Source organism: Dipodomys spectabilis, unplaced genomic scaffold (genome assembly GCF_019054845.1).
Source record: "Dipodomys spectabilis isolate Male_0828 unplaced genomic scaffold, ASM1905484v1 ptg000273l, whole genome shotgun sequence".
NCBI lineage: Eukaryota > Metazoa > Chordata > Mammalia > Rodentia > Heteromyidae > Dipodomys > Dipodomys spectabilis.
The window spans coordinates 583,967-597,021 of record NW_024870950.1 but is presented as its reverse complement, the minus strand read 5'-3'; the positions used below and the strand labels follow the sequence as shown (position 1 = coordinate 597,021).

The 13,055-nt window shown below is 48.5% G+C and overlaps 1 protein-coding gene across 1 annotated transcript in view; it reads right to left on the bottom strand.

Moving 5' to 3' along the window:
* Cdyl2 (chromodomain Y like 2) overlaps positions 1-7,049 on the bottom strand; it is a 97,647-nt gene extending 90,598 nt beyond the window's left edge. The window contains exon 1 of the mRNA XM_042700872.1: positions 6,992-7,049. Coding sequence (XP_042556806.1) covers positions 6,992-7,015 — 24 coding nt within the window. The 5' untranslated portion in view covers positions 7,016-7,049. The remainder of the gene's footprint in view (positions 1-6,991) is intronic.
* Between the last annotated feature and the right edge of the window lie 6,006 nt (positions 7,050-13,055).

The window sequence follows — 13,055 nt, the reverse complement described above, 5'->3', positions numbered from 1 at the left end:
AGACAGAGCTGAAGAGGCCATAATAGCCTGTGCTCTGAGAACAGCATAGACCAACAAACCAATCTTAGACTGCCTAACTCTAAACTTCATTTCATGTGTTTAGGCCACTGCTATTGTGTATTTAATTCTGACTGATATACCAAACGTGCTGGTTGTTTTTAAGTCTTGCAATTATGTCTATTTCTCTCCATTCCCATTTCTACTCCCCTAGTTCAAGCCATCATCATCTCATTTCAATTACTAAGACAACATACAGGACTAACCAGTCACCTTGCTCCTACATCTTCCTCCAATCTGGTCACTCATTTCAGATAGGTAACCTGGGTTGTGTCTCAATAGTGTTAAAAATTCTAGTAATTTCTTAGAATTTACCAAGAGGGAAACAGTAAGATATTCAGGTATTCATACAAATGATGATGTTTGTGGGTGCTCTAAACAGCAATATTGGTTTACAAGTGGAAGCAATCTAAATGTCTAGTAGGGAATAGGACAAAGTTATAAATTTGAGGGAAAGTTAAATTGCCATTACAATCCACGGCATGGAGTAAGATGTCAGGGTAAGAGGAAACATGTTCTTCCCTCTGATGCCCTGAACATGGCAAATTTATGTGAAAGTAAAACAGGTTGTAAATAAGATGTACCTCAGTTTGAGTTTCTTAATTACATAGATGTGTGAGAAGAACCATTCCAGTCTTGCTTTGAAAATACACCAAAAAAAGCTGATGTTGTAATTAATTCAGATACCCCGGTAGTACATATTGAATACCATGATATGCTAAACACATAACAAGTTACCATAGGTATATCAATGTATTTTTCTTTTTGCTTTTATTTGTAAAGATACAATTTTAAGTGCTTTCCAAAACTAAAAAGGTAACAATTGTTCTCAATAAATCCTGTAAGCCTGACCATGCTCATTTGCTGAGTTATCAAAAACCATCACCTCCTCTAGAAAGCATTCCCATCCCCCCAGGTTGGGCCACACCCCCCTCAACCTGCTCCAGGAGAGCCCATATCACACTAGAACTACCTGATTTTTTTGTTTTGTTTTAGGTGGTACCATGGCTTGAACTGAGGACTTTGTACCAGCTTGGCTTATTTGCTCATTTGGGGTTCTACCACTTGAGATACTCCTCCAGCCCAGCCTGGTTATTTTTTTGTTGTAAGTTTTTTATTGTGAAAATATGGTACAGAGGGGTTACAATTACATGAGTAAGGTAATGAGTACATTTCTTATCAAGCATTGTTGCCTCCTCCTTTTTCTTTTTTTTTTTTTCAGCCTGGTTATTTTTAAGATGATGTCTCACTTTTTGTCCCGGTTGGCTTTGGACCATGAGCCTCCAGATCTTAATCTCCTAAGTAGCTAGTATCATAGGCATGAGCCACTCGCACCTGGCTCTACCCACTTTCTTAAGTCATCTCCCTGATCACGGGCTGTTGAAAGACCTCATCATTTCCCTATGGCCGGGAATATATTTGGTAACCTGTAAATGTGAAAGCCACAAATAAATGATGCTATGAATTAAGCCAACCTAGACCCCTTTTCTCCATCCAACAGAGGCAGACATACCACTAGAAATGCCATGTCTCCAACACTTCAGACCACTAGTAGTTACCAGGTTTGAACTGCTTCAAGGAGCCACATCAACTTCTTCCAAGGAAAGTTGAAGGCCCCGAAAAAAACGAGTCACTCAACCTAAAAGGCTACTCAAAAATAAGCCATTACGAACCCTGGAGGTGGTTTTAAATAACTTTCAAAGGTGGGAGAATCGCACACTCATTCCATCTTCATCACATGATTACTATGATCAACAATCAACCCAACTCAGCAGATCCTTCTGGGAAGTTGTGTGTCCTCCAACTACTGGTACAGAAATTCAAGATGTTGTATCACCCCATCTATTCCATCAATACACATCTTTGACAGAAATCTCCTTGGATGTGATTGGTAATGAGCAAGAGGGAGAACAAGGAAACTGCATTGGTTAGGATATGACTTCTGCCAGCTTGTCAGTATTTTGCAATAGCCATAGACAACCAAATACCTTAGGACAAAGCTGGGAGAGTGCTGACGTGGATGATGTAGTGGCTTCAAGACCCAATGAGGCTGCCACTATGCTAGCCTGCACGGCGAAGCCGTAAGAACAGATGAAGAAGCAAGGAAGACATTTCTCCCCCCTCCCCCCAGCAGAATGAAGAAAGTCACACATTTAATTCCAATGGAATTGGTCTTTATCAGAAAAAAAGGCCTCATATCATCTACAGAAAGAAGGAAATGCAAGCTCAATGTGAATGCTGTAAAAGATGAAGTGATTTGAGAAGGGTAAGCATCCTTCAGTGGAACCTAACCAGACTATATTTCTTTCTTAGCGTTGTTTTTGTTAGTTTCTGGCTTTTCAGCAGTCTGAGTCAATGCTGCTTTCCCCTAAGCTCTGTTATTTTTAGTGTGTGACTTTGTAGAACACAGGTACATATGTAGTGGTAAAGTGCCTGTGTTCATCACTGGTCAGAGCCTATTTTTAACTAAATTTCTTTCCAAAACCTAAAATCATCCTCTTATTTTTATTTGGAATAAAAAAATCAAGTAACTTATACTGTTTATTATACAAACACATTTATAGAGCTCCATCTACATGGAGGGAGACAAGATATCAATCCCAAAAGAAAGACAAGTCTCACATTTAAAACTCATACTTACAGACCAGGCACAGCAGCTGCAGCCTGTAATCCTACCTACTTGGGAGGAGGATGATGGGATCAAAGTTCTAAGGCCAAACCAAGCATAAAAGTTTGTGAGACTCCATCTCAACTAATAGCTAGGCATATGCACCTATCATCCCAAGCTAGGGGAGTGAAAGCACAGTGGCTTGGGCCAGTGGCACACACCTATCATCCCAGGAAGACACAAATAGGAAGATCACAGTCCAAGTCCGCATGGACATAAAACAAGGCCTTACCTAGAAAATAACCAATGAAAACAGGGGCTATAAGAGTGGCTCAAGAGGTAGAATGTCTGCATAGCAAGTATAAGGCTGTGAGTTCAAACCCCACTGTCACTACCAGGAAAAAAAATAAATAACTTCACACTGTTAAGCTTGAACTTCCCAAACAATTTTATACTTTGGAAAGTATGAGTAAACTCAATGTTGACAAAGAAAGAACTGTCAACTCATCTCCATTTCAAATTGGCCACTACATATTTCCTCTACAAACATCCATGTTCTTGGACCATTTTTTGCTGACAAAGTGGAGCCCTCCTTCACAAGGTCTGTTAATCACAGGGTAGAAGCAGTAAAACACCACTCAACAAGGAAAGCCACATGGTTGAAACTAAAAATTCTTCTAATGAAGAGTAGTCTGTTTCTCTGGTAAAGAACTCGGCAACTCAGTCATACTTCCTTCCAGAGATAGAACTGAGCCACCCTTACTACCAAGAAGCCAAAACTAGAGAAGGAAAGAGATGATACAGAGCATAACACCAACAAAAGCTGCCAGTGCTGGTGGCTCACACCTGTAATCCTAGCTACTCAGGATCACTACTGTGATCTCAAGATCATGGTTTGAAGCTAGCTCCCAGAGGAAAGTCCATCAGACTCATATCCCCAATCAGCAAAAATCTGGAAGTAGAGGTATGGCTCAAGTGGAAGAATGCTAGCCCTAAGTGAGAGTTCAAGCCTCAGTAACAGCATCCAAAAAAGAAACAATAAAGATCACCTAAAGTGCTTTATGTGTACTTATACCAGTCTTCTGTCACTGATACACTCAATGAGTAATGGATAGGATCTTGGGACCTGAAGATGGTCAAGTCAAGAAAACCCGGTTTCTTATTCTACTGACAATATCTTCCTAATACCCAAATATCTTAGCAAATGATTGACTAGCATTGATGGGCTGCAAGCACTAATGTCTACTGGAGCCCCATTAATAACGTCAACAACGAAGGAAAGAGCATGTAAGGCTACAAGGACCACTGGTGATAGTGACCGTCTAGAGATTATATGCTCCATTTGGATTTATTCAAATCCATTTCCTTATTTACCATTGAGGCAGGGTAAGCATGCTCACTTGCACGCATTCATGCACTTACAGGCACAATCTACACCTGGCCCAGAGGCTGACAATTCCTATGGTCAACAGAATATAGCCCAAAGCATCTCAAGTGGAATTTCATTTTCTATCCAGATGGAGACCTACTCAAAGACATTAATAAATGCTTCAGATCACCTTCATAAGGGTGGTACTAAATACATGGGAAGAGGATAGGAACTCTGCTATAGCAGAAACAAAACAGAAAAGGCTGTTGGAACCTGGGCTTAGCTCCATATTTTCTCTATTATGATTGAAGAGTGTCACTGCAGAAATGAAACTTTCACTGTCTTGTGTCTTTTAAATCAGCACCAACTTCTTAAAAATACTAGTTATGGAAGGCTTACTCCTAAGAGTTAAGATTGTCTGAGAGGCCCAACAGAAAAAAGAATCTCTGCAATGTAAATCTCATCTTTATCAGAAAAGGTCATTGAGAAAGCCAGCACACACAGGTGAAATGTATCAATTACAAACACAACCACTTAGCCCATTCAAAATGTGGTTTATTGGTGAAAGGCTATGAGAGGCCATTTTCTGTACACTCGAATATAATATTTAATTAAGATAATACCAAATTGTAGAATGAGATGCTTTTTCTTCTTCCAAGGTCAATCTTTGCACTGGGTATTCCAAGAATTTTCCTTGAATCAACATTCCAATTTTAATGCCTACAACCATTTTATAGTTAGAAATATCTGTCCTAATGTACACTTAGCACTTCTTGTTTTTAAAGTTAAATTTGAACCACAAATTAAATCCCTCTGTATATGTTATGTAATGTAGACACAGGCTCTGAAAATGTTGACATGGGTTATATTCTCATAATGCAATTTAGCCCCTTTAGTAATGACTATGCAAATAACCAGCCACGGGAAAAACCATTTTACATCTAGTGCAATTACCTACTACCGCAGAAGTAATTATTATTATTGTCCTGCTCATTGAACTTCAATAAGAACTCTTGAGGTGCTAAGATAGTTCAAGGCCATTGTGGAACATCCAGTCTTCACACCCAGCTGGCACTATAATTATCAGTGTTAAGGAGGGCAGTTTCATATGAACATTAAGTAAGAAATTATCCCCAAAAGCTTCCTAAGTTCCAAACTTGAAATGGCGAAGTACTGGTGGTTCCTGATATGTGCTCTTAATGTCTTCCCAATACCACTTGTCACCCAGGCAAGGTGAACATCAATGGATAGGAAATTTCCTGATCCCAGAAGGAGGTCAACTTTCAGGTAATGCCCTGGTGGCAGCTGGTTATACTTCAGGAGGCCCAATTTTTCCATTTTGCTGTTTTTCAACATGGTTTCAGAAACATCTCTGCCATCTTGAAAGAGACCAATGAGCTTGTGGTGCATTGACCACCTCTGCCAAAATTCTTCACCGGTTTTCTATCCCTTCTTCTCTGTTCGCTCTGAACTTCTCCACACCTACCCTACCCGCTCCTGCCAGCTGCTGGTCCCTGCCTGGGCCTCACTGGGCCCTGAATCATCCAGAAGACCTTGAGGACAGCAGAGGCCAAGGTGCTGAGTGTCCTATTTACCATCCTCCTCTCCCCACACTAAACAGCAGATCCACTATGTGAAAAGCTTGGGCTGTCCAGGAAGGGGGGGGGGGGGGGGAACGCTCATGGTGGGTAAATCACCTCTGCAGTCCTTACCCCAAAGACGAATTCCACCCTTCTAGGCGCTCATCTTGACCCCAAGCCCTGGGATGGGAGCGGATTTAACCCAGAGACCCCTGGCGCTGGCTTCCGGGAGAATCCGCAGGCCTCTGGCTGCATATGCACATGGCGGGTCTCTGGGCTTCTTCATTTGAGCCTTCTTCTCTTGGGGACCGACACCTCTTGGAGGGGCAATCCCCACCCCTACCCCCAGGGAATGGTGGCTATTTCTCCTTTGTCCTCTTGTTCAAAGCGGGGGACCAGGAATGGTTGCGGTCGAGGGGCAACTGGGCCCTAGCTCTCCCCAGGGGCCATGGGTCTTCCTCCATTGTTCGAGAGATGCCACGTGCACGCCAAGTCTTCCTCGGCTTGGGAAACCATTTCAAAACCTCCTGCACCGGCTCCTCCCGGCGTGGACCTGCCCACGGGCCCCGCTGGCGGGCAGAGGGGGGACGGAGGAGGGGGCGCTCGGGAACAGGGCTTCCATGCCGCCCCTCCGACGACGTTCTCGGCCCTTCCACACGGGGCCCTCCACAGCGCCCCCTCTCGGCCTCGGCGAGCAAGACACCCGCATGGACGGCCGCGGCGCCCCCCCCCCTGCCCCGGCCCCCGCGCCCCGGCCCGAGGGCTCCCGAGCGGGTGGCGGGGGCAGCAGGTGGGGGGAGGGGAGGGTCCGGCGGGGACCCCTGGGGGGGGCGCGGCTTGGCGGGCGTCTCCGGAACCCCGGCCCGCCGCCCCCTCCACCAGGCTCTCCAGGACCCCGCCTCGCCCGGGCCGGGCTGCGCCGCGACGGCCCGCGCCGCCGCCCCCCGCACGCCGGGCCCCGCATTCCCGGCGCGTCCGGCGCCGACTTTTACCTGTACTTTCTGCACTCGGGGCGGCTCGTCGGGGAGAAGCACCTCCCCGGGACCGCTACCTCCGCGGCCCGGCTCCGCCCGGCTCCCTCCCCTCACCCCCGCCAAGGCCCCAAAGTAGAGGGAGTGAGCGAGAGTGAGCGAGAGCGAGAGAGAAAGAGCGAGCGGGCGCGGGCGCCGCGGGAGGCGGGCGGGCGGCGGGGGAGGCGCAGGCGCGCCCGGCCCCCGCCACCCTCCGGCCGCCGCCGCCACCGCCGCCGCCGCCGCCACCGCGGGCTCGGAACTCCGCTCGCGCCCGGCCCGGCGCCGCCCGGGCCCCGCCGCCCCGGCCCCGCCGCCTCCCGCGGGGCTCCGGGGCCGGCCCGCGCCCCCCCGCGGCCCCCCGTACCTCGTAAAGGTCCCCAGAAGCCATGCCAGGCTGCGGAACTTGGCTCGCCGGGTGTGCGCGTCTGCTCGCTCGCGCCCCTCCGTGCGTGTGCGCGCGGGGCGGTGCGCGCGGGGCGGTGCGCGCGCGGGGGTGTGCGCGCGCGGGGTGCGTGCGGGCGTGTGTGTGTGTGTGTGTGTGCGTGTGTGCGTGTGCGTGTGTGTGTGTGCGCGGGGTGTTGAGTAAACTGTGTTTTTGCAGGATGACAGGCTCGGGGGGCGCCTGTGCGCAGAATCAGAGCGGGCGGCGGCGGCGGCGGCGGGGCTGGCGTAACCGGCGGCGGCGGCGGCGGCGGCGGCGGCACGAGCGCGGGCAGCAGCGACGGCCGCGCAGCGCGCCCGCCCGGGAACACGGACGCGGCCCGAGCGCCGCGGGGGGCCCTCGCGACCCGGCGACCTGGCGGCGGTGGCTGCAGCGGGCGACGGCTCGCCCCGGCGCCGCCTGCAGGAAGCCGACCCGCGCCCGCCGCCGGCCCGTACGCTGCTGCCACTGGGCGAGTCCCCGCCCCCCGGGAGCCCGGCCCGGCCCCCGGGCGGGGGGTGGGGAGAGGCGGGGGCGGCTGCGGGCCGCGCCCCGGGGGTGGGGGGCCGAGCCCCGCGCCGGGCCCGCCCCGCCGCCCCCGAAGCTGCCCGCGGGGGGCCCCCCGGGGGTGGCCGGCCAGGTGCCGCCCGGGAGGCCCCAGCCCGGGGCCGCGAAGGGGCGGCCGCGGAGGCCAGGTCCCAGGGCTGCGGTCCAGGGTCCCGGGGAGCCGGCCTGGGGATCCCCGCCCCTCGCCGCCCCCTTTTGGGGAAGGCAGTGGGCGCCACCTTGGGAGACGTGGACCCTCCAGGGGGTGGGGGAGTGGAGGGCACGGCGCCCCGGAAAGCCGGGGCGGCAGCCGGTCCTCCGGAAGAGCGAGGTGCGGCCTGACCTCGACCCCTCTCCCGCCCCTGACCCTCGGCTCATCCCTCAGTCCACAAACATTTCCCAAAGTCCACCCAAGGCCGCGTCTCTGGAAGGCCGCGGGGCCCCTGCCCACGTTGGACTTCGAACTCCCGGAGAGGCGCCTGCGGGCGTGGGGCGTGGGGCGGGCGGCCTGATGGGCGCCAGACGCCAGAGCTGGGCCCCCCAGGCGCTCCCTTCAAACGCAGACCGGCTCTCAGGTGGTCTCTTCCCCTGCTAACTTCAGGGACACATGGCCACCCTGGTGCTTAAAGGCTTCTTGTTATGACTCGTTGTCTTCCAACCAGAGTGGACAGGCTGTTCTGAAAGTGGACCAAAGGGCGTCCTCCCAGCCTCCACGAATGTCCAGCTGGTGTCTCTCCAGATGTGATGTGGCCATAACTCACATGCTCCCCTGGTCGTTTGCTGCTCGTGGGGCTGTGGACGTGGGTGACGTGGGAGTTGGTTGCAGGATCTGTGGGACTTGATGTGGCCTGGCCATCCCCGTGGTCCTCAGGAACAGGAAGCTCATGTCTGACCTTGAAACTGCCCTTCTACAGAACAGGGTGACCAGGGGGCCCAGAAGAGTGGCGTAATCCAGAGATGGTCAAACTTAGAAGTCGCCCAGTTGTTCAGTGTAAAAAGGAAAATCAGTATAATGTACTCCAGACCACGGAGTTTTCCTGTGTGGCCCACACATGTATTTGCGCGTGCTGTTCCCTCTACACACAGAACCCATTTGGAAACCCCTGCCGGGGTCCATTCTATCCACATCACCAACACCTATGTGCATTGCTGATGGAGGTGGATGCACAGTGAATATGCACACTGTGCTAGTGCCATGTTATACCAATTTCTAGCTAAACCCCATAGTAAAGATGGGAAGGGATCATGAAGATGTGGAAACAAATACAAAAGTTTTTTTTTATTATTATTAGAAGCTCAGGGGACTTTTTATTTATATTTTTGTGTGTGTGAATGTGTGTGCACACACCTGCGTGCAAGCCCATTGGAGCTTGAACTCAATGCCTGGATGCTGTCCTTTAGCTTTCTGCTCAAAGATAGTGTTCTACCATTTGAACCACAGTTCCACATCTGGCTTTTGGGTGGTTAATTGAAGTTAAGAGTCACAGACTCTTAACTACCTAACTGGGCTTCAAACCTTGATCTTCAGATCTCAGCCTCCTGAAGACCACCAGAACCCAGCTGGATGTTTTTAAATTTTTTTATTAGCTTTAATCGATTGTACAAAGGGGTTTCACTGTGCTAACCGGTACATGCATGTGATGTACATTTATCTATTCACCCCGTCTGTTATCCTTTCTTACTCCACCTCAACTGTTATAGCAATTGGTTTCTCTCTTTATAACTGATATTTTCCCAATAGACATGTTTTTAAATAAAAATAATAAAAAATATGCAGTTCTTTAACTGTAAATAGCAAAAAAAAAATAGTGATCCTTAATTTGTACAAATGATTTGAAGAGAAGGATGAAAGGGTGACATTGATCAAGATGAACTGTACTTATCAACTGAAATGTTGAATTGAAACCCCTCCATACAACTACTTAAAGACAATAAAATAAAAAGCAATCTGAGGATGGTATGAGGGTATAATTTGAATGCAGAAGACAAGAAAGAAACTAGATTTGGAAATAATTTGTTCAGCCAAATTTAAATATGGAATTCATAGCTTAAAAAAAAAAAACATCAAAAGCTTGTGTTGGCCAAGGGTGGGTGCCATCAGGGAAGGAAATTTGGGAAACTAGTCTAAATAGCAATGGTTTCCAGAAGTCAGAGAAGTGGGTGTTCACTGAGAGTTGGGGTGCTTACTGAATACTTGGGGGAAGAGGTAAGACCCATAGAAAAGGAGAGAGCGTGTTTCAGTTTGGAGCAAGAAGTAAGAGTAGGTAGCAGGAGCCTGGCGGTGGAGGGGTGTGAGAGGGCTGGAAGATGGATCTCTGAAGGTCACAGAACCTTGGATAGTGAATGTGGGTCAGTTCATGGATTCTTGAACACTAAGCTAAGAAGTCTTCTATTTAGCAGGTCCACAGCAAAAACTGAATGAATCAAGAGAACAGGACAATGAAAAGCAGGCTTTTAAAAGCGAATTCTAGAAGAAATAAACTATTGGGGGAGGGGGACTAAATAAGGTTTCAGGCAGGGAGGCCAATAGCAATGTCCCCAACGGTAACAATAAAATGAAGAAGGAAGAACCCAGCTTTCATCCTGGTCACTCCACCTACTTCCACGCAGCATTTGATTCAGACCAGCAGGACTTGGTGACGAACAGGATGTGTGTGCATTGAGGACTGGGGAGGGGCGACAACTAAGGAAAGAAAGGATATACAGATGACTAAGGGTTGAAGCAGCAGCAGAGAGACCCACCACTCGTCACACTATTTTATTTTGGGTTTACCCCCAGACTGCTGCTGGCTTCCAGGAAGGACAGATGCATCCTGCCCAATGAGAGGGACAGAGTCTTCACTGCCTGTGGAGATCAGCCATTGGGTGCCTTGCCCCGAGTCCCTCAGATGACAGAGAACCCACGTTGCTCATGAACAATGGGAGATATTCATCTTCTACCAACTGGCATAGAGGACTCTTCAGATTCATCCTAGCTCAAGGGCAAGAGACAGAAAATTCAATGCATCCCAACTTAGAAAATCCATTGGCTCATATAACTTGGAAAGGAATTGCTTCCAGGACTGTCTGTATTAAAGGTCTCAAGCAATATAAGAAGGCCTAATCCCACTATTTCTTCCTGCATGCTGATATCTTAACCTGTTAAAGACAGGTTTCTTCTATGCAGCTGAGAATATGGTGCCTAGCAGCTCACATCACCTGCTTCTACCTCCTACGCTCATATTTTGACCCAATCACTGTAGCCAGTCATAGATACTACACTATGATTGGCCAGGCTTAAGGCATAACCTACCTATAGGGAATGAAAAAGATGACTGACAGTTTTATCAAAATTACATCATTGGAAGTGGGGATGAGCAGAAGCTCAAAGGAATGACAGAGGAATGCCAGAGAGATAGATGCCCAGTATGGGATTAAATAAATGTAAGATAGAATGCGCCATATAATAATTTAAGATTGGCCAGTCTACTACCCAAGTAAAGATTGCATACGCTCAAATGGAGTCATATTCTTTTTCTGGCATGAGATGTAATCTTCGCCTGTTGTATTGTGTGGTGGGTGAACATGTATGCTCTAGAATCATACTGACTGGAGTCTAATTCTTATGTCCTCACTGTGGGTGATTTGGTATAGACTCTTAATCTCACCATCCTTCCATTGCCAAATGTATTTGTTCTCCATTATGGTATCATAAATGATTCCCAAAACAATAGCTTAAAAGACTTGTCTAAGCTGGGAGTCAGTGGCTCACGCTTGTCATCCTAGCTACTCAGGAGGCTGAGATCTGAGGATCATGATTGAAAGCCAGTCCGGGCAGGAAAGTCCAGAGACTCTTATCTCCAATAAACCACTCAGAAAACCAGAAGTGGCTCTGTGGCTCCAGTGGCAGAGCACTTGCCTTGAGCTGAAGAGCTAAGGGACAGTGCCCATGTCCAGAGTTCAAGCCCTATGACCCCACCAACAACAACAACAAAAACCTGTCTAAATTACGGACAATTACTTGGGTGGTTCTGGCTCAAGTTTGCTCATGAGATTGCAGCTGAGCCACCGACTGGAACCATGGTCATGAAAGACTTGTCTGGGGAGGGAGAACTTGTCTCCAAGATGATCCTTCACATGACTGCTAGCAGCAGCCTTAGCTCGGAGCACCTCAGTCTCTCCCGGTGGTTGCTTAAGTGTCCTTACAAAACAAGACCGTCCAACATCGTTAAAACATTAGCTCTTCTCAGCACGGAGCTGTAACCAAGCTGATGATGCAACCCATGCTAACAAGCCACTTGATGCAGATGGAGAGGTGACTTGATGCACTGGGCCGAGCGGCTGGAGAGAGATGTCATCTGATCCACAGCCCTTGCTTTAAAGATGAGAAAACTCAGCCATGTTAGGTGAGTCTAGAGAGAGCAGCAAGGAAGTCACCGTGTTGCTGGAGATGCTGATCATAGGTGCCAACTCTGATGTGCCCACCAACTGTGCCACTAAGCTAAGGGACACTCAAGAGGCAGAAACAGGTACCTTTTAATGGTAGACCTATGCAAGAATTCACAGACAGATTTGAAAAAAATCACACCACACCTACAAATTGAGGTGATAGGTAGGCCAGAGTCCTTTTGAGAATTAAATGAGACAATTTTCATAGAGCCCCTGACACTGCCAAGAGCTGGACAATACCTTGTAGAATTGCTGTAACAACTACTATTACTTGAAATGTGCCCTAATATCAAGCTTCCTTTAGAAAGGCATGAAATCAAGTAAAACCTCCAAATAAAATAGTTTTCAAGCCATGGAAAAACTCTTCTAATTGAACTTCATTTTCAGTGCTAGATTTTTTTAAATTTTACTTCCATGAGGATAATAACTGAAAAAGTCATACTTACTCAGCGTCTACAGTATGTGAGGTATTGTTCTTATTAAACTAAACATGTGCCATCCACCAATAATACAACTGAGGTGCATAATATACTATTATTTCAAGTAGAGATACGAACCAGGAAGAGAATGAGCTAGATAAAAGACATAGAGGAACCAAGATAGGTGTGGAGAGACTAAGGCTTACTAGTTTAGATAAGGTCCACCAGACCTCGCTAAGGTGGTAACATTTCAGTAGAAAGGCAAACAAAGTGAGGGGACAGGAATCAAGCTAAAAGGCAGAACATGTCAGGGCAGAGTCCAGAGACTGAAGAGGTTTGACATGTTCAAGGCCCAGATACAGTCAGAGAGCTCGCCAAAGGCCTTGTAGGCAAAAAGGAAGAATTTGGATTCTCCCAGATACTATGAGAGGTCATCGGGGTGGAGGAGGAACACTGAGTAGGGAGAATGGGATGATCTAACCCTTTGGCTCTGGGGTACAGAATGGAATGAGAAGGGATACAGACTGGACACGGATACAGAGGTCCAGGTGTGCATCCCTGAGGATGGGCACAAAGAAGGAAGCGGTCATAGTGAAGAGCTGTGGTTGAACCAG